At 37.7% G+C, this 21,855-nt stretch overlaps 1 protein-coding gene across 4 annotated transcripts in view; it reads right to left on the bottom strand.

Annotated features, from left to right (window-relative positions):
* Nucleotides 1-21,855, bottom strand: part of ARHGAP24 (Rho GTPase activating protein 24) — a 749,428-nt gene that overhangs the window by 60,899 nt on the left and 666,674 nt on the right. For 3 of the 4 annotated variants that reach the window (XM_032400717.1, XM_032400716.1, XM_032400719.1), the window contains one exon: nucleotides 10,469-10,591. In XM_032400717.1, the coding sequence (XP_032256608.1) occupies nucleotides 10,469-10,591 (123 nt within the window). Of the gene's footprint in view, nucleotides 1-2,460; nucleotides 2,908-10,468; nucleotides 10,592-21,855 lie in introns of those variants that run through there. The other variant, XM_032400718.1, reaches the window with a different exon arrangement.

Raw genomic sequence — 21,855 nt, 5'->3', positions numbered from 1 at the left:
GGAGAGATGAAGAGGACAGTAAAGGACCAAAGGGACCTGGAAGGGAAAACAACCCTGAGAAGTCAGTTAGGGCCTGCCCAGCATGCAGTTCTCCATGACCACCAGGCCTCCGGAAACTTTAACGCAACTGCACACTTCATTCTGAGGGCATTTCTAAAGCGGCAAGTCTCCTCTTCTGTTGGCCTACCCTTGACAACGGTAAAAAAAATATGTTTTAAATGTAGATTAGGAAAAGCAGACGCGTCAACATTCTTTGCTCTGGGTGCTTTTCCATGAATCATGCACTCTCCCTCTGCTTTCATTGAAATGACTTAAGCTGATGCTCTCCAACAGGCCTGGTTGAGGAACGCAGGAACGCAGAAATGGGTCCACTTCTTGAACTACTTGAGTACCCAGGAGATTAAACAAAGCACAAAAGAACACTCTCTTCTTAAGGTAGCATGGTTTGGGGCGGGGGGACACAGGGTTGAAAGAAAGGTCCATTCTTTTCAGTGCAGGACCTTACATAAAGACGTAAACAGCCCAGTGAGTCATGCCACTGCGGGCTGGAGTGATTAGCGCTGCGCACACAGAGGCTGCTTCTCTCCCAGAGCCTCACTGCACAGCTGTGGTCGCCGCCAGGGAATGAGACAGAGCCTGGTGTGCTGCCGGCTCTGGCTAAAGGGGAAGGAAACTTAAAACAGCTCCATGCTTCCCGCTCCTCCTCTCCTTTATGGTTCTGACAGAAACCAGAATGCAGTTTTGTAAATTAGAAATCTGTCAATCCTTGACTGGCATGCCGAACATTCCTCAGATTGCTAGGACTGCACAGGACAGGACAATAGTTTAAAAATAACCCACAGGAGACGATAGGTGGAAGTGTTCTGCACACCCATGGTAGCCATTTGCCAGCCCGTGGGGATTCTGTCTGCAGCCGCTGCCTTCCCTCCCTGGTATTTAAGGAGCAAGGGAAGAGGGCATAATGAATAGCAGTGTCAGGCAGGGTTCTCGCAGATATGCCAGGCTCCACTATTGGAGAGAAGGCGGAAAAAGTCAAAAACACCTTGCTCTGTGCTTCCAAAATACATTAAATGTCCGCAGAACATCTCATGTTACAAATGAGCGGCAATAGCCTGGAAAAGTAGACCTTCTCTGCATGTTTGGATAAACTTACTTTAGTTGCTGAGGGCCGGAAGAGCTAGAAAGAGAGAGAAAGTCCTTTAAGCAACGACTCCCTCGCTTTTTTTTCGATTTCTACTGCTACCAATTTGTCTGTCAATGATGCAATCTTAACAGTAACCATGAAATCTCGAGATCTATAAAATCTGAGGCACATATCTCTCACTTAATTACCTTTGTGGATAAGAGAGGAATATAAATTAACACCTGAATTCCTTGCTAATAGTACAGGATAATGATCATAGGCAGATCTTAACTGCTCAAAGGGAAAGACTCAGAAGGAACAAGGTTTAGTCTTAAAAAAGTTCATACTATATTTTGCTTTACACACGTGTTTTTTTTCTTACTTTGTTTTCTTCTCTTTTTTGTTGGTTAGTAAGTAGAAAGGGTTAATAGGTGGCAGATCAAAGAAAAAAGGGAGAAAGAACCTTAGATGTTAGTCGTATCTGCTCCTGATTGAATTATTAGCTTACTATGCATGACATTAAATTATAACTACCTACTTCCAAATTAAATAATCACATCATTTAACTATCCCCATTTTAAAGCAAAAGGGCATTTAAAAATATTTTGATACATAAATGTTTTCTAAAAGCATTTTATTTTACCTATGCTGTACCCTTTAACTCCCCTTGCACAAATCAATTCTGAAATGCATTGCTTCTTTTACTGATCATAAATCATGAGATTTTTCCCACTCCCTGTTCCTGATAGTTCGAGTCTTTGGGCTTTGCCAATGCCACCTTTTGATATATTTGGAAAGTCAAGGTGACACCTATTTCTAATCAGTGTTAGTCAATATGGTCAAAAGGCTCCTGAAAGGGGTCACTACAGATAACCTAATTATTCAAATTTTCTCCGCAGGGGAGGGGAAGCAAGTACAGGCAGCCAGAACAAAACCAAGGTGATGGGGGCAGAGAACAAGGAACTGAGAGGGACTGATTTCGAGAAGTCACAGCATGGCTGCTTGATTCGGGTCTGGCAGCAGCCCAAGGTCGCCTTGGCCCCTCCTCTCAGAAGGGCCAGGCCAGCTCGCTTGGCTTTCCATCAGTCAAGGTGATCCCTACAGGACTACCCTTCTTCAAGCCCCACCTACCCGGCCCATTCACAGTCATAAACAGATCAATAGGAACCTCGAAATATAAATATAGGCAAGCAGAGACACACAGCAATCACTCTCGTACAGTTCTAATCTCTTGGTTTTCAAACTTCCATTTTATCCGAACATCAACTGACCTTAAAGCATACGCAAATATATGTACATTTTTTAAAGGGACATTAACAGATAGATCATCTACCTACCTTTCCGAAAACTAAAACACCGTTTGATTCTTCTGTATGTAGTTTTAGGAATGAAGGGAGTTGATGCTAAGGCACCTGAGGGGCGTCCCCCCGTAGTTCGGTCTTCAGGCATCACACAGGCCTGAGGTTCTGAACCGGTCTCAGGCTTCTTTTTAAAACCTGCCTCTGTGCGATACCCCACAGCCCCTCCTTCTCCTGTCTATTTGTTAGGATGGAAGTGCTGATTCCTAGAACTTGAAGGCTTTTATCATCCAGGTCCTGGATCAGGGATAAGTTACCACCTCTCCTTTACTTCTTGTTTTGGCAAAAAAACTTCCTTTTCTCTTGCCTAATCCAAGGAGTTTTACGGTTTTGGTGTTTTGTTTTGTTTTGAAGTTTCTGCAGACATTCCAAAATGTCACAGCAAAAAGAACCGCAGCAAGCAAGCTGCACCTCCCATTCAAACAGCACGAGTTGTTTTTTTGTTTTTGTTTTTTTTTATTAAGAACTGTCTTCTCAGCTGGAACTGGGGGGGACTGAGATTCTTCTGGAAAGGTCAGCAAACAGTCGTGTGCAAGGGGGAAAAAGGAACAATGACAAAAAGGCCCCTGAGGAATACTTCAGGACCGTCCTTGCTGGTTCCTTTCATCTGAGCAAAAGGGGAGGCAGCTAATGGACCCTTCTCCAGAAAGCATTTCAGTGCATGATAGGTTCTTTTCAAAGGACTCCCCGGTTCCTTTTAGAGCACCCCTCAGCCTTTGATGCTCTCTGCGGGCTTCTCCCTTTTCCCTTCTGTCTTCAAACGGCTGGGGCTCCCGAGGGAGTCTCCGCGTCAGAACAGTCGAGTGCCCATTCCAAGGAGCCTCCTGGGATCCGTGGAGGAGGCAGCTCTGCGGGGAGCTTCTCCTCCCCCTCCTCCGGCTCCGGCTCCCCTTTTCTCAATGAGGGCTGGGCGGGAGCTAGCACGGAGGCAGCTGCGCCGCGGTGGCTGCCCGCGGTCACATGCAGCAGGTGCAATCACAACAGCATGCGGGGAGGAGGGAGAATGCCACATGGCTGTGAACCCCTCTCTTCTTCCTCTGACTTTGCGTTGACTTCCCTGCCCTTGTCTGTGCAGCTCCTTGAGAGCTGGCTGCCTCAGCCGCTCCTGAAAGCAAACGGCACCAAACCAGCTCCAGGGGAGAAGCTTCTACCCCCCTCCTTCCTGCATTTATTCTCTTCCTATACAAGACTTTTTCAGAGATTTTGCGATTCAATCTATTTGTGAGTGCTGGTTTCAATGTGCATATCACTGAACCATATGTGTGCAGACTTGTACATATGTGTGTGACTGTGAAATAGAAAAATAGTCTCCATCTGGTAACAAAGAACCTGCAGGTATAACCATACAAACAAGTCAACTCAACTCACGGGTGCGCATTTATGCATATTTATACCTGTGTATATATGTATATATATATGTATATATATATGTATATATATATATACATATATATATATGTCTCGGGTTATGGTTTGAAAACCAATCCGGTTTTTAACTTTCTCCTCTGCTCTTGCATGCACCCTCTCCGCCCCAGCCCCCATGTCCACCAACACTCTCAATCCCACTCACTGAACAATTGACTCACTGGGTTAATCATTCATCCTGGCTGTTCCATGAGCAGATTCGGACTTCTAGTGCTTTAACCCCAACTGACCCCCAAGGTTTCTGCGTTCCTTCCAAGCCATTCAACAGGCGCTGTTACAAAACTGTGAAGAATACTGCAAAGGCACTCCCCTTAGAAACGTCATTTCTCTGACCAGCATGCCCAGATAGGTAATAGTTTGTCACGGAAGGAATCGTTAGGAGTGATTTCTGCCCTATGGTTCAAACTTGTTTTTGCCCTCAGTGTCACAGCATGCTACTAGGAAAATAAGGAACCACAGAGTATAACTCAGTATAAACAAGACAGTGGCAAGGCTGGACTGAGAGGCACCTCAGCCAGCTGAAAACCTCACTGACCTGAGCATTGGCATGGAGGGAACACGTGTAATCCCAGGACTTTGGAGCTGGAATGAATCTCACTTAAAAGGGTTTTGTCTAATTTTCTTATTTCACAAACAAGCAAACTGAAAGTCTGGGGGCTAATACCCCTTATCCAAGATCACATAGCTGCCTATGTCAGAGGCAAGACCACATTACCGCTTAATTAACCCTTGCTTGACCACATGCCAGTTATTCATCATGAGGATTATTCACATTCAGTATTTTTACTGCATCAATGGGTCTCTGACTCAACTCTTTTTGTAAGGAGACAGAAATACGGGGAGAACCTGATTTTGTTAGTAGTTAAAGTTAGGCAAAACACTTAGATCTAATGAACACTCAATGGATTCACACTCTTCCCAGACCATGGGCTTGGCACTTCCATACACATTGCCTCAAAAACAATTGAAAAGAATTGTAAAAAAAAACAAAAACAAAAAAACCTCCAAAATACAAAAGACAAAAAAAAAAACAGTGTAGGGACACCTGGGTGGCTCAGTTAGTTAAGCATCCAACTCTTGATTTCAGCTCAGGTCATGATCTCAGGGTCCTGGGATTGAGCCCCACATGGGACTCTGCGCTCAGCAGGGAGTCTGCTGGAGGTTCTCTCTCTTCTTCTCCCTATGCCCCTCCCTCCACTTGTGCTCTCTCTCTCTCTCTCTCAAATAAATAAGTAAATCTTAAAAAAAACAAACAACAGTTTTTTTAAAAAAAGCAAAAATAAGCAAAACAAATGTAAACTTTTCCAAAGCTAAATAAATGCTTTGACATCCTAAATTTCGGATTTGATTTTTAGGCAGAAACCATGTGCCTCTCAGCATTATTAATGGGAAGCAACTGTTTACAAGTGGTTTTAAGCAGATAACACAAAGCTGAAGTATCTAGATTCAATACTGAATTTTGTTATCAAGCTAGGTTGTTAAGCGAATGTCTACTTCTTCCATTTCCATTGGTTCCCTTCCCTTATCTGAATGTCTATTGTAAGTTTGCTTTATTTAATAAAAAGAAAAGGCCTATAATTCCAAAGCTGTACATTTTATGATTTTCACATAACAGTTTTTCATTTCTAAGAGACTGAAAAGCTTGGCAAACCCCTCGGGTGTCTCCTATTTTTCATCAAATGTCTTATTATTGTAATGGTAAAGGGGGAAGATTTTACATGTATATGCAACCTGAACAAGGATAAGCTTAGGTGTCTCATGAAAAACTTTAACTTTTTAAAAACAGGCTGTGAAAGTGCAGTGTAGGTAATGAAATGCCCTTTCTGTAATAAACACATTTAAAATGTATCCAAAGGAGGCATACAGAAATTATATATCAGAGTGATAGGTCACCTTCCAAATGTCTTGCAGATATCATTTAATCAATGACCACAACAATATTTAAGTAGCGGGAGGGAGACTGAAATCTAAGAGGTCTTTATTTAGGATTAACAGAATCTTGGGTTCCATAACTAAGATAGGGAGGAGAAAATGTATTTTCTTATGAAAGACAATTATGGCAATTGAGGAATTTTTTAACAGCTTTTCTGAGATATAATTAACATATAGAGTTCACCCATTTCAAGTGTACAAGTCATTGCTTTTTAGCATATTCACAGATATATACAACCATCATCATAGTCAATTTTAGAATATTTTCATCACCTCAACAAGAAATCCCTTATCTTGGACTATCACCCATCCCCTCCAACATTCCCATCCCAGCACTAAGTGACTACTAATCTATTTTCTGTTTCTATGGTTTTCCCTGTTCTGTACTTTCATAGGAACAGAATCAGATCCTATGTAGCCTTTTGTGACTGGCTTCTTCCACTTAGCATAATGTTTTCAAAGTTTATTCACATTGTAGTATGTTTCAGTACCACATTCTTTTTTTATGGCTGCATAATAATCCCTGGTATGGATATACCGCTTTCTATTGACTCATTTGTCCATTGATGGACAGTTGGGCTTTTCCACTTTTGGACTATTAGCAATAATGCTGCTATAAATATTCACATACAAATTTCTGTGTGACCATATATTTTCATTTCTCTTGGGTATGTATCTACCTAGGAGTGCAAATTCTGGTCTATGATAACTGTGTGTTTAATTGATTGAGGACCTGCCAGACTCTTTTCCAAAGCAGCTGCACCATTTTGCATTCTCATTAGCAATGTAGGAGCGTTTTGATTTTTCCACATCCTCATCAATACTTGTTATTATTGGACTTTTTGACTCTAGCCACCCTAGTGGGTATAAAGTCGTATCTCATTGTGATTTTGACTTGCATTTCCCAGATGACTAATAGCACTGAACATTTTTCCATGTGCTTTTTGGCCATTTGAATATTTTGGAGAAATGTTTATTCAGATTCTTCTTTTTTCTTAAGATTTTATTTATTTATTTGACAGAGAGAGAGAGAGAGGCAGAGAGAGAAGCAGGCTCCCCGCAGAGCAGGGAACCTGATGTGGGACTCAATCCCAGGACCTCAGGATCATGACCTGAGCTGAAGGCAGATGCTTAACCGACTAAGCCACCCAGGTGCCCCTATTCAGATTCTTTGCTCATTTTTTAATTGAGTCAAAATGAGTCAAATTTTTAAGTTCTCTTTATTACTGAGTTGTTAAGAGTTCATTATAAATTCTGAATACAAGTTCATTATTAGATATATGATCTGGAAATACCTCTTCCCAATCTGGTGGTTGTATTTTCGCTTTCTTGATCTTATCAATTCAGGTATTTTTGAAGGACTTGAAAAGCCATATTTATTTTAATTAGCATAATTTTAAAATTTTTGTTCTCATATACTGAAGGATATACTACTAGTAAGGCATGGGCTTGTAATTGCGGGTTTTCCATTTCCACAATAGAGGTAATAGATCACATTATTGTGCAAGGAAGCAGGAGGAGCTCACAAACCCGAAGCCATGGGTTTTCTTTGTAGTTCTGTTACTCACAGTGTGATTGACATTTGGCAAGTTAGTCACCCTCCCTGGGTTTTAATGACCTACTCCACAAAATCTGGGTATGAACTAAAACAGTGGTTTTAAAATATTCTTTATCAGTAGTAAACGTATTTTCAATGAAATGTTAAGTGTACTCCTAATATATAAGATAAATAAAAGGGTTTTTAGTTATATAAATTTGTTTGAAATTCAAATTTATGATATTTCTTTAAAATTCAATCAATGAGCAGAGAGAGGGGATAGTAATACAAACATTCGAAACCCTAGATTATGGGTGACAATTGCAATCTGCTACCAATGTCAATATTCAGCTTGGTTCTATTGTCTGTATTTACTTTAAACAATTCTAATGTTCAGTTGGATGACAAAGGATTTATTGCAAACTGAATGAGTCCTTTAAAAGCTTGCCTTGCATTCTCATAACACTCTTCAATTAAACAGAAAGGGCAGAAAAATTTTTACTGGAGCATTGTTTCTATGGTAAGTGTTCTATGCTAAAATATATCTCTTTACAAGTAAATTTGAATCAAGCATTTACGAAATCCCTGAAGCTCATTGTATAGGATAAAGTATAGTAGTCCACTCTTATCCACAGGAAATATGTTCCAAGACCCCCAGTGGATGCCTGAAACCGGGGATAGTACTGAACCTTATACACACTATGTTTTTTCCTTAGGTAGATACTTATGATAAAGTTTAATCTATAAATTGAGGACAGTGAGAAATTAACAATAATGAATAACAATAAACTAGAACAATTATAACAACACACTGTAATAAAAGTTATGTGAATGTTGTCACTCTCTCTCAAAATATCTTGTAGTGTATTCACCTTTCTTCTTGTGATGATGTGAGATGATAAAATGCCTACGTGATGAGATGAAGTGAGGGGAATGACGTAGGCATTGTGACATAGCATTAGGTTACTATTGACCTTCTGACGGTAGATCAGAAGGAGCATTATCTGCTTCTGGACTGTGGTTGACCGCGAGTAACTGAAAACCGCAGAAAGAGAAACTGCAGATGAGGGGGGATGACTGTATATAGTCAAGTAGCAGAGCTCCTTTTAAGTTCATAAATTTGAAGTTTTATATATAGCTCTTGTCTAGTCCCACTGGGATAACTTCTGGGACTCCTGAGCTGGTAGCACCTCTGTGGCTACTGATTTAATAAAGCTAATTGGATCTCATTCATTTTTCTTGAGAAAAGGGCAGATGGAAGAGGAGGAAAGGGAGAAAATGGCACACTTCATGGAAATAATCCCAAACAAAAATACCTCCTTTGGCAGATATTAAGGATCCTCCTAAACTCAGAAGCCCCAGAAATTTGATAATAGGGGGAAAGAGAGTCTTTAGAAATGACAGGAACTTTGAAAAGACACATCTTCAGGCACCCCACAAACCCCTGGCTCTGGAGCTAATCAGCAAACCTCCAGTGTGGGAGTACGTGACTCAAGACTAATCGTGAGCAATCCTTTGCTAATGTTGTAGGGGGATCTCAGCCCACAGGCCTTTTCGAATGTTTTACATAGTCATTTACTAGCCATTTTAGTATATGAATAGGGTGACCGTATAAGTTGTCACTGAAACTACGATACCATGAAAGTGAAAAGCAGCACTATCAATGATTATCCTGGGATGACAGTTGTAAACCAGACTGTTACCAGGCAAACTGGGATGAACGGTCACCCTGTGAGGAACCGCCCCCTTCCCCAACAGAAGGCACTACTAGAAAACAGACAATTTGCAGACCTGTAACGTTCACCTGGTAAAACCTAACTTTCCAACTTTTTAAAGTACATCTTTGAAGCTATGCTAAAATATAAAGTGGTGAGTCAGCCTAAGAAGTATCTTTTTTTTTTTTTTGTATGCAACTGTTTACAGCAACTTTATTCATTATTGCCCAAACCAGAAACAAACATTCACTAACTGGTGAATGAATAAACAAATTGCAGTACATTCATGCAATATACTACATAGCAATGTAAAAGAACAGACCACTGATATGTGCAAACACACGGATGAATCTCAGTGTGTTCTACAAAGTGAAAGAAACCAGATACTGTTTGGTATCTGGTTAATGGCTGATACTGTATGATTCCATTTATATAATATTCTGGAAAAAGTACAACCATAGCCTAAGAAGTATCTAAGATGTTAAGGGAAAAAAAAATTCACTTCTGAGTTCAGGATGCTGACAACACACAAAAGAGAATATAAAATAAATATTGGAGTTATATAATTGGTTTGCTAAATACGAATTTGATTTAATACAATTTGTTTTAACTATATGAACATAAAATAATTAGGCTTTACATTTTAGAAAATGCATGTTGGTTATAGACAAATTTTTTTGAGTCCTTATGGTTTTTGGTTCCACTTATTGAATTTTTGACTTATGTAATTTGTCTGTTTATGTCATATCTGTTTATTTTATAATCCTTGATAGACAAAGATCATGTCTCTTACCCTTTCTTCCTCCTTTTAGTTCTATTTATAGTACCATTTAGTTTATTCTTCGAATAGTGCATTCTCAAAACTGTATTAACTAAGATTTTAAAAAATTTATCAAATCCACAAACAAAATGCCTGATCACAAAGCATTTTGTTACTCTAGTAATCATCAGATTCTCATCTAGAGCTTTGCCATTCTTCTTCGATATCACTGATCATCTCAGGGCTAAGTTCCCTTCCAAAGATACTAGTCAAAAAAAATTTTTCCCTATATCTGCATAATCTTAACTAATCTACATTTATAGTACAATTCCTATAACTATTTATTGTTAGTGAAATGGAAAAATCCAAAACAAAAAATATATCATCCCTTTTTATAATTCAAGATATTCATAGAAGAAAGTTGGTTATTGATGATATTTGATTTAAATTAACTTCTGAGAATTACTTAGATATATGACAGTAACATGGAATAGTTTACTATTTATTTTAACGGTTGTCCATTTGAAAATAGGAGCTCATAGTAACATCAACTGGGAGGGCAAGGATGAACAGGTTTGACCTCCCTTTCTGTTCTTCCACAATTCTATATATACTCGCCTCCTCCAAAAGGTCCCCATATGACTCGGCGGATGGACTTAACCCAGTCTTCCATATCATTCTGGGTGCTCGCCATAAGGAGGTAGCTCTCATGGTTTGCTGTCATCCGATCTCGATCGCCTCCTGTAAGATAGTACCACATGAGTGTGTGCTCAGTTGAAGATTCCCCATCAGCAGCAGTGTCCCTGAAATGTACACTATGCCTATCTAATCAATTGGAAATATTTACCATGGTTTCAGAATGAAAAAATCTGCTTAAAAAGGAAAGGCTCTTATGTTTCCAGGGGAAAACTGGAGAACAAATGTCATTCCCCAAACAAAGCCTGCCTTTTTGTCCTAGCAACAACCCATAGGTCTGCATTAACTTATAATCCAGTCTATTCACACTGCACTGCTGAATAAGGAGAAATAGCAAAGCAAAGTGAAAGATGGAGAAGTAATCCACAGAGCCTGGATATTCATTGGAAGCAAGTGCTGAGCAGTCTGAGTACTGCTTAATACACATACAGTGAGGCCAACCAGGACATCATGGGCGATCAGGGGAGTTCTAGGAAAGGGAAAAGAACTACATGTAAAACTTTTGACCCAGAGGTCCTCTTCTATTGCTCCATCATGGAAGGGAAGCCTCTTCTCCCAGAACACACCTTCAGGGGGGCAAACAAAGAGAAGAGGAGAAGAAGGCACAGCCTGGCCAGCCACAAATGTCAAATCAACCCCCTAGATGGCCCTCGCACCAAAGCATAAGCTTTAGGAAACCCCAGGGGTGCCTCCATGCAAAAACTTGATGGTTTCTCTCATTTTACCACCCCTCCAAAGAACCCATATACCTTTAAACCTTTATAATCTCTAATATCAATTTTGAAGTGCTAGACCTCAGATGCCTGTGATTTAATTTCTTAGAAATGTTTTATACCATATTTACATTTCCCTAGTGACTTAAATTTCTCATTTATAAAACAGGCATAACCATATATGACCTTGAAAGGGGTCTTGAGTCATGGTTTTCCTTACTTCCTATTTTATGGTTAAAGCAGAATTTTTTTTTAAGATTTTATTTATTTATTTTTATTTATTTATTTATTTATTTATTTATTTATTTATTTGCGAGAGAGAGGGAGAGGGAGCAGGGGGCGGGGCGGGGAGCAGAGGGAGAGGAACAAGCAGACTCCATGCTGAGTGTGGAGCTCCACGAGGAGCTTGATCTCATGACCCTGAGATCATGACCTGAGCCAAAATCAAGAGTCTGACACTCAACCAATTGAGCCACCCAGGAGCCCCTAAAGGAGTATTTCTGAAGACATGTATCAGCAACTATACTGCTTTGGTCTCTTTGAAAATAATGAGTGTTGTTCACAGAAGGAATACTTAAGGAAAATGGAACATTTAACTGAATTCTGATAATGTTTTAGTATTAGACTAACTTCTGAGGTGCTCAAAATATCTATGCACATTTAAGTGTTCACTAAGTGAACACTAAGCACTGTACACTTGCAACCTTGGGTTGAATTAGTTCATATCCAAGTGTCATGTCTGACTGAGACATTTTTGTTTGTTTGTTTCTTTTTTTTTTTGAGTTTTCTTTGTTCTCTTTTAAAAAAATTTTTTATTGTTATGTTAATCACCATACATTACATAATTAGTTTTTGATGTAGTGTTCCATGATTCATTGTTTCCGTATAACACCTAGTGCTCCATTCAGTATGTGTCCTCTTTAATCCCCATCACCGGGCTAACACATCCCCCCATCCCCCTCCCCTCTAGAACCCTCAGTTTGTTTCTCAGAGTCCATAGTCTCTCATGGTTCGTCTCCCCCTCTGATCCCCCCCCTTCATTTATATTTGCAAATGACATATCAGATAAAGGGCTAGTATCCAAAATCTATAAAGAACTTACCAAACTCAACACCCGAAGAACAAATAATCCAATCAAGAAATGGGCAGAAGACATGAACAGACATTTTTCCAAAGACGACATCCAAATGGCCAACAGGCACATGAAAAAGTGCTCAACATCGCTCGCCATCAGAGAAATCCAAATCAAAACCTCAATGGGATATCACCTCACACCAGTCAGAATGGCTAAAATTAACAAGTCAGGAAATGACAGATGTTGGCGAGGATGCAGAGAAAGGGGAACCCTCCTACACTGTTGGTGGGAACGTAAGCTGGTGCAACCACTCTGGAAAACAGTATGGAGGTTCCTCAAAAAGTTGAAAATAGAGCTATCATACTACCCAGCAATTGCACTACTGGGTATTTACCCCAAAGATACAAATGTAGTGATCTGAAGGGGTATGTGCACCCCAATGTTTATAGCAGCAATGTCCACAATAGCCAAACTATGGAAAGAGCCCAGATGTCCATCGACAGATGAATGGATAAAGAAGAGATGGTATATATATATACAATGGAATATTATGCAGCCATCAAAAGGAATGAAATCTTGCCATTTGCAACAACGTGGATGGAACTGGAGGGTATTATCCTGAGCGAAATAAGTCAATCAGAGAAAGACATGTATCATATGATCTCACTGATATGAGGAATTCTTAATCTCAGGAAACAAACTGAGGGTTGCTGGAGTGGTGGGGGGGTGGGAGGCATGGGGTGGCTGGGTGATAGACATTGGGGAGGGTATGTCTATGATGAGACATATTCACGCTGTGAATTGTGTAAGACTGTTGAATCACAGACCTGTACCTCTGAAACAAATAATACATTCTGTGTTTCTAACTGGATCTAAACACCTTCATGAGGAACTTACATTACAGGCTCCAGTTCATAACAGGCCCACCCCACCACTCACTATTCTTTCCCGTCCAACCTAATCTGCACATAGGTGTGAAAGCCATAGGCATTTGAATCTGTGACCTCTGAATTCCATACAATTGTCCTAGGTTGAGAAATAGAACTCTTCTACCACTGATGTAAATTTATAGAACATGTGAAAGGTCAAAGAAGTGAAATAACTTTAAGCCAATCAGATGAACAAGTAGAATTGGTGTTGTATATTTTAATACAACTGGATGGGAGTAAGAGGGGGGGCGAAGGAACCACATCAAATTGGTTTCTTGGGGCACCTGGGTGGCTCAGTCGGTTAAGTGTCTGCCTCTGGCTCAGGTCATGATCCCGGGGTCCTGGGATCAAGCCCCGAGTCGGGCTCCCTGATCAGCAGGGGAGTCTGCTTCACCCTCTCCTTCTGCCCCTCCCCCTGCTTGTGCTTTCTCTCTCATTTGCTCAGTCTCTCAAATAAATAAATGAAATCTTTAAAAAATTTGGTTTCTTAATGTTTATAAATTCTTGACTAAACAAGGCTAGCCTTCCCATACTATAAAGAACAACTCACTGTTTGGGAAACAATGACCCTCTTACACCTATAGGTCCATCCTCAGTCCATCATCACTTTAAGCAACTCGTATCTGAAAAAGCATAGGTTTAGGAGTCAGAGAAAACCCAGCTAAAATTTTAATTTTACCTTGTACTGGCTGTTTGATTTCTGGGACATTATATAACTTCTGGAAACTCAGTGTTTTTAATTAGGCTTTAGATATAATAATACTGATAGAATAAATTTTTGTGAGAATTCAATGAAATAAAGTGACAATATTAGCCCTGTGTTAGGCTAAAGGAGAAATTCTACAAATATTAATTCAGCCTCATTTAACTGCTCCCACACCTACAAATGCAAAAAGAACAAATTTTATTCAATTTGACCTCAGAGATATTATGTCTAGCAAATGCTTCGGAACAGTTAGTCAATAGCAAATATATATATATATATATATATATGGATTTTTATTATGAAGCTATCTTTCTCTGATACACAATACACATTAAAATTATATACTGTACATGTATGTAGATATGCCACATATTAATATGCATGCACATGGCCATATTACAGAGAAGTGGCAGAAAGAACTAAATGACAAAAGGAAGACGTGCTTCATTTGGCATGGCGCAGTACTAACAATTTATTCTGTATTCTTATCCACTTATACCCCAGTGCTAGGCCAAAAAAATTACCATTTTGAAATCTGAATATTTTAATTATTGTCTTTGCCTAAGGGATACTTAGCAATTCAGACAGCAATATCCTGCTGTGTCACTCCCAGCCTGGGCAGAGACAGCCCTAGTAATGAGTGAGTGACAGCCACTGGAGTGTGTTTCTGCCTGAAAGCAGGGAAGAAAGAGAATGATAAGCACAACTGGCCATTATCCCCTGACTTTTCATTTGATTCTCTATCTCTGACCCTGAATCTCATTTAGACTGCCAATCACAGATATGAAATCCCATCTGTGAACTTCACCCATGGATATGGATCTTGATTCCGCAGGGTATTAACAAGAGAGGGGGAAAAGATGAAAGCAACTTTACCTACCAGTCTTGGTGGAAATAGAGACTCATTGCTACGAATGCGATTAAAACAACTGGAGACATTTATATAAACATGAACTAGACACGCTACTAAAATTATGTGATTTTCAACTAGAGATGCCATCTGTTCTAATTCACAGCCCTTCAGGTCTCAGAGCTGGTACTGCACCTTGCAATTAAAGGGGCTCAAAAACAACTTACTAAATGTACGAGCTGATAAATAAATTCAATATTGACCTTCAACCATGTGAATCGTTTCACTCTCTTTGTTAATCCTTTACAGGGCTTAATGTTCCATTTAACTATTCATGGATCTACAATTTTTTCAAAAGGTGAAATTTTAAAAAGCAGTCTTGAGATGTAATTTTCACTGGAGTAAGAGTGTCATAGTCATCTTCAATCCATATAAGCATATATACGTGTGTATATAATATGATATTAAAGTCAGTATATACTCTACATTGTTCAATTCCGCTTGAAAATTAATACCTGCTCAGCTTTGTTTTAATTTTTTAATACTACTTTAGATTTGCACACATTTTTAAAGGATACAGTGCTTCAGAAAATTGTACACATCTTTTAGATATTAGCTTGGGTTGGTAGCAATGCTTTGGTGGTAGTGTTAATACTTCAAGCATCTGTGATTTTAAGTTAACTGAGTAGGTCATATCGCTCAATTTTACTTGTTTATATGTAATTGAAAATACGTGTACATTTTATTAGGATCTTCTGTATATTTGCATTTGATATAAATTGTTTTTTCCCAGAAATAATATAGATTCTCTGAAATAAAATAAATACTTGACATAATTAACTTTTGCAAAAATTAAAAGGTAGATTAAGAAAAGCTTAATGAATTTAATAGACTAAGAAAAAGCTTAATCTAAAATTAAAAAGTAAGCTAAAGAAATCACAATAAAGTAAATGTACAGTTAATTTTAAAAAGAGGTGCAATATCAATTAACCATATGAAAAGTTTGACTCCTCTAATAATTATAAAATAATAATTTAAGAGATAATATTTTTGATGAATAATTTTGCATAGAATTTTTAAATATTGTATTAATTAAGTAATCTCTACACCTAACATGGGGCTTGAACTTACAATCCTGAGATCAAGAGGCACATGCTCTACTGACTAGCATACTTCTGCATAGAATTTTTTTTAATTTTAAGAGAAATATTGGAAAAGATATGCCAAGGAAAAGGTATGCCAAGATATACATGCTCACTGTTTATAGGAGTATGGATAATGTTCCTTATGATGCAGCCACCAAAATAGGATTTTGAAGGATACTTCTTAATATGAGTGTTTGTTATACAAAAGGAAATATACACATTTTTATGTGATATTATCTCAATTTTCATATAGGCAGAAAGTTAGATAAATAAGATACTAGATTGAAATTGACAATAATTTTAACAACGGTTATCTCTGAATGATAGGATTGGGAATTTCTTTGCTCTCCTTTTGTACCTTTCTATATTTTCCAGATGCTCAACCATGTGTTTTTTCCTGTATTATTCCAGATGTTCTATCATGCATTATTTGATATGAGAAAAAAGCATTATTGAACAGAACAAATGATTGGAATGATATGGTCATGAAAGCACTAAATCCATAAAAAGCCCAGGTGAGCTGGAAGGTAATTGTCACTAACATCACTCAGTGTTGCTTAAGATTGTTCACTTTGAGTTCTCATTAATTTACCTATAATTTCGTCTGCCTTCTTCCCCAGATCCTGATCCCCAAGCATCCCCAAAGGAAGATTTGGGACAGGAGGCCAGTGCTGCTCAGAGTGCAGACTGCATCATGTCACTAGGATGATCTCAGTAAAAAAGAGACGACTACTATTATGTGCATTACCCTTCTTAAAAAATATATTTAAAGAAATATTTTTCTGAATTTATTGTGTGGAAATTTCCAAGAAGAGTTACCAATGTAAACTTTTGTTATTCTTTCCTCAGAGAAAAATACTTGTAAATTGTCATAATTATGAACTAAAAAGCAAAACAATTACTCAGAAGCAAAGTATTTATGTGTGTATCATTTTGAGTAAATAAACTTTTAAACATGCACAGGAAATTATTTCTTTGCATTTAAATTTTAAAGCAAGTTGCTCAAGGGAAACTGTGATCATAGACATTTGGGTTCATTTCCCAGTACAGTTCATGGTACAGACCCAGGCACATTTCAGTGAACTCCTCTGATGCTGTTAATAATTTCACAAGCAAAATGTTTCCTCATTCCTAATTACAAATCAGGTCAAAACTAGACCTATTATACTACTTGTTTCATATAGCTTACAGAAAAATAATTTATACTCTAGTTAGGGTTACTAATTTTCACTCATACAACTGCAAGGTCTTATTTTATTTTTTTAAAGCACTACCTGCCTCAAAACTTAGTTTGGGTCTTCATTGGTAGTAGAGATCTAATGATAAATTGCAAGATATAAAGTAAATTCTGAAGGATATCAGTGGAAAATTACTGAAATAGGAAAACGTTTCCTCTCTTTTATGGAGCCAGTTATTTGTAAAACAACCCAAGTTATGTGAAGTACAAACAACAAAGTACAGGCTTCTGTGGATACCACCACCTCTTAATAAATAACAGCAAAAAACAATAAAACAGCACATAATTTACAAGATGAGGCCAGAAAACAAATTGGTCTCACAATCAATATCATATTTAATTTTTCCATATTGTTTTGTGTATTACAGAGACATGGTTATCTGAAAATTAAGAGTTTTGATATGCTTTGCTAATCAAAATTTTTTCCAAGTATTTCTTCCTCAAAGGCTAATTTCAAAAGTATCAGAAGGGCAAAATTTCAATGCATGTTGTCAATGGAAAAATTGTATGACTCTCTAATGAGATTTTGAATATTTTAAAACCCCTAAATCAGAAAATGACAATTAATTATGGGACCGATAGCAATAACCATCATTTTGTTTGTAGTGTGTAGTCAGTATCACACAACAAACAATTACCAAATGTTATCTTGCATTATAATAAAATTAATGCTACATTTTAATTTCAGGAGTACTTTATAAAACTGTTTTACATATTTCTTACACCTCTTCCTAGGTCATAATCTCTTTGTAAGAATCCGCCTGCACTACATAGTTAATTTATGTTTAAGATGAAAGTAACTATAAATGCACACTTTTTAACTAATTATAGATTGATTGGTATTTATTAATTATGGTAGATTTCTAATCATTATGTTTAGAAATGATTTGCTGGAAGTCTGTCTATTTGGCTACAGATATAGAAAGCATTGACATAAACATTTTATACCGTACAAGTTACTTCTCACTTGTCTTTCCTCAAACTTCACTATAAAAAATGTCAAAAAATGTGAATATGAGACCAAAGGTGCTAGCTGGATCAAACTGCAAAAACAAGAGGTACTTACAAAGAAGTACTAAAAAATGGTCAGTGAAGGACAGTGAAGCCAGACTCATCAAGTTCAAATTAGTCATTGATTAGCTGTGAGATCCCTCATCTTTAACTGAGAGTGCTAAAAGCACCTACCTCATGGTGTTATTGTGAATTAACTGAATGAATAATACCACAAAATACTTGGAATAGTGTTTGGGACATGGTATGCCATGCTGTTATTTTTATTGCCATGTGTAAAAATTTTGATCCTAAATTTTTCAGTAAATTATGTGTAATTTGAATCATTTAAAATGCAGAAAGCTAGCTTATTTTTGAACAAATATTCTGAATACCTCCATAAAGCAAAATCCTTTTGTAGGAACTATAAATGTAACTATTGATTTATTTTTCAAGTAAATATTGATTTTCATATTGGTCATGTTTATTTTTTATTTTTTAAAGATTTTATTTATTCATTTGAGAGAAAGAAAGAGCACAAGTTGGGGGGGGTAGGGGCAGAGGGAGAGGGAGAGAAGTAGACTCCCCACTGAGCAGAAAGCCCAACACGGGGCTCAATCCCAGGACACTGAGATCATGACCTGATCCCAAGGCAGACGTTTAACCAACTGAACCACCTAGGTGTCCCCATTATTGGTCATGTTTTTAAAAGTACAGCTGTGATCCATTTACTTTTAAATAATTAATGACAATTTTAAAACCTCAAATAGGCATAGTTATATTTCCATTAATTTTTCACATTCTTGGACTCATTCTTTCAAGACATCTACTATCTGTGCTAGGTACATTAACTACAAAAATGAGACAATTTATTACATTTTGGATATTTGTTTTCCAGATTGCCCTGGACCTGGAATAGAATCTCAATTTAAGTCCAACAATATATTTTGACTCTCACTTATGTCAGATGCTCAGAATCTAGGCACTTCCTTCTCAGCATCTAATTAAATTCTGATTGAAATTTCCAGAAGTAGATAGAATATTTCCTTGGCAGAGCCAAGGCATCTAGAGTTTATGTCCTCTTCTAATTTAGCTTGGCTAGTTTGGGAGATCAGTGAATTCAATATTTTATCTCATTGATATAGAAGGCAGGCAGGTAGAATAGCTGATATGTATATTTAGATCAGTGTTACTTCAACAATGATGATACAGACCAGAGTCACAAGGGAAAGCAAGTCTCGATGCAATAAACACCAACTTGCAGCAAATGGAATGTCATTAATAGTCAAAGAAGCAAGGCAGAGAGTTTGTTGGCTTGAATGAATCTAAAATTAAAAGTACTGTTTTATTAGGCGGTCTCTTAATACACAGCACAAATGATCACTTGAATGTCGAGGCATATTGGAAAGTTTGGGAGAAATGTTTTGGAGCTATATTGAACTTTATACCCTCCATGAGCACGTAAATAAACCCTCTCCTGCAGTGTTTCTCAATGTGAGATGAAACTAGAGTGTATATGTCTAGAAAGGTAGGAAGAACTGGGTCCTTGTTAGAAATGCAAATTCTTGGGCCCAAGCTCAAATCAATTGAATCAGAAACAGTGGTGGTGGGCCCCAGCAATCTGTGCTTTAAGATGCCTGCCAGATGATTCTGATATATCATAAAGTTTGAGAACCACTACTCTTGTAAGATAATTTGCTTTAATAGGCAGAGGCTATAAATTTTAGAATTCATGCACTTCAGCCACACTCATCCTGTTAGCTTGTATCCATATCTTACTCTTTCAGTGACAGCCATTCAGCCCACGAAGTACTAAGCTCTAAAACTATGGATCATATAACTTTGCTAATTGCTTATTTGTGTTGTAAATGATTAACACTGTGCAACTAGTTTTGCAAGGACATGTCATTTGACTTGGTATTACTGAGTCTAGCAAATTTGTGGGCCTCATACATTAAAGATACCATACTTTTATCAGAGCAAACATTAGACCATTTCTTTTTGTATCTGAATACAGATTTGTTATCCCTCTTTCCCTGATGCCCAGAACTTGATGAGTGAAATAGAACACTGAATTTGGGAAGATATATACCACTTTTGAAGATCTAGATTAGAATGCTGAAATCCATTTTTAAAATTCTCTCATATCCCACCCCTTTTACTGTTTTTGAATAATAGAAATCTGCAAGATTATTAACTGCAGGTTGATTTACAGTTTGCAAGTTACTTTTATATCCCTTGATTCATTTGGGTTTTACAATAATCCTGGGAAGTAAAGCAGAGCATTAATTAATTTATCCAATACATATTTATTGAACACCTGTACTGTGCCAGTCACTATTCTAGGTTCTAAGGATACAGCAGTGAACAAAACAAAGTCTGCAGTCCAGAGGTGAGGTCCACACTAAAGATGCAGATTTGGAAGTCATCCATGTAACAGTATTTAAAAACATGGGCCTGAATGACGTTCCCAGGGAATACTGCGGCTAGAATAGTGAGAATGAAGCTCAAATGAGCTCCCATGTTTAGAGGTTGAGAAAAGGAAGAGGAATCAGCAAAGCAGATTGAGAATGCAGCTAGTAAGTTTGGAAGAGAAACAAGAGAGTCTGAGTGGAGAAAAGTGATCAGTGAGTCGAGTGCTGTTGAGAGGTTAAATAAAATGATGACTAAGTGAGTACAGACCACCAGTTTAGGAACCATGGAGATCACTGGATTGGGCAACATGGACATTATTGGTGTCCTTGGAGGATTGATCACACCAGCACAAATAAAATCATCGTGAAAATGTGTTCATATGATCATGGAAGAGAGAAAATAGAAACAGCCAGTGTAACACCTCTCCTAGGCATTGTGGTGTATAAAGGAGCAGAGAAATGGAGGGTAGGAGTGAGTGGGTAGGGGAGTTGTGGGGCCAAGAGGATTTAAGATGAGAAATATTACAGAATGTTATAGATTTATGGGCATTATTCACTTGAGAGGGAAAAAATTGATGAAGCAGAAGAGAGGAGGTTTATAGATGCCTCCATATTTAATTAAAGGAATATTCAATTTTTCTCACTGTCCTCAATCTTCAGTAAGTGTTGGTGATTAATATAATAATTGATTTCTCCCCAAAGTTTGTTACTTTAAAAGTATTTGAGACATTTAGAAGAGAGTCATTGAAAGAAAAGGAACTAGCATTGAGCAGGTGTTTCTACACAGCTCTGCCTATGGGCAAAATAGGAAGGAATGGGGTTAAGCTCATAAATCATTTTTAAAGCTAAATTTTACTACCTTTACTTGAATGCAGTGTTTGGTATTTGCTCAATAGGAGATTTAATTTAATTGGGACATTTTCCTTTGTACAATATCTCTTAGTTTTAACTGCCACAGATGCTAATTATTCAATTTTACACAGCAGTTTTATAAAATGGGTTTTGATATATACAAAAAAACTGGTATTTTAAAATAAAATGCTATGATAGATAGCTTAAAATCAAATTATTCCACTCAACGAATGACAACTAGTAATCATTGTAATAGTGTAAAATTAAGAAAACTCTGATTTTGGTTTGAATTTGAATTTTGTTCTCCTAAGCAACTAAAATTGACTTTACAATCAGAACAGCTTAACTGTCCAGTACTTTGTCTCCCACAGTTTATGTCGGGATTTGCTGGGTTTCAT

Source organism: Phoca vitulina, unplaced genomic scaffold, assembly GCF_004348235.1.
Source record: "Phoca vitulina isolate PV1807 unplaced genomic scaffold, GSC_HSeal_1.0 scaffold3, whole genome shotgun sequence".
Lineage (NCBI taxonomy): Eukaryota > Metazoa > Chordata > Mammalia > Carnivora > Phocidae > Phoca > Phoca vitulina.
The sequence above is the reverse complement of the archived record's forward strand: the minus strand, read 5'-3'. Positions and strand labels throughout refer to the sequence as shown.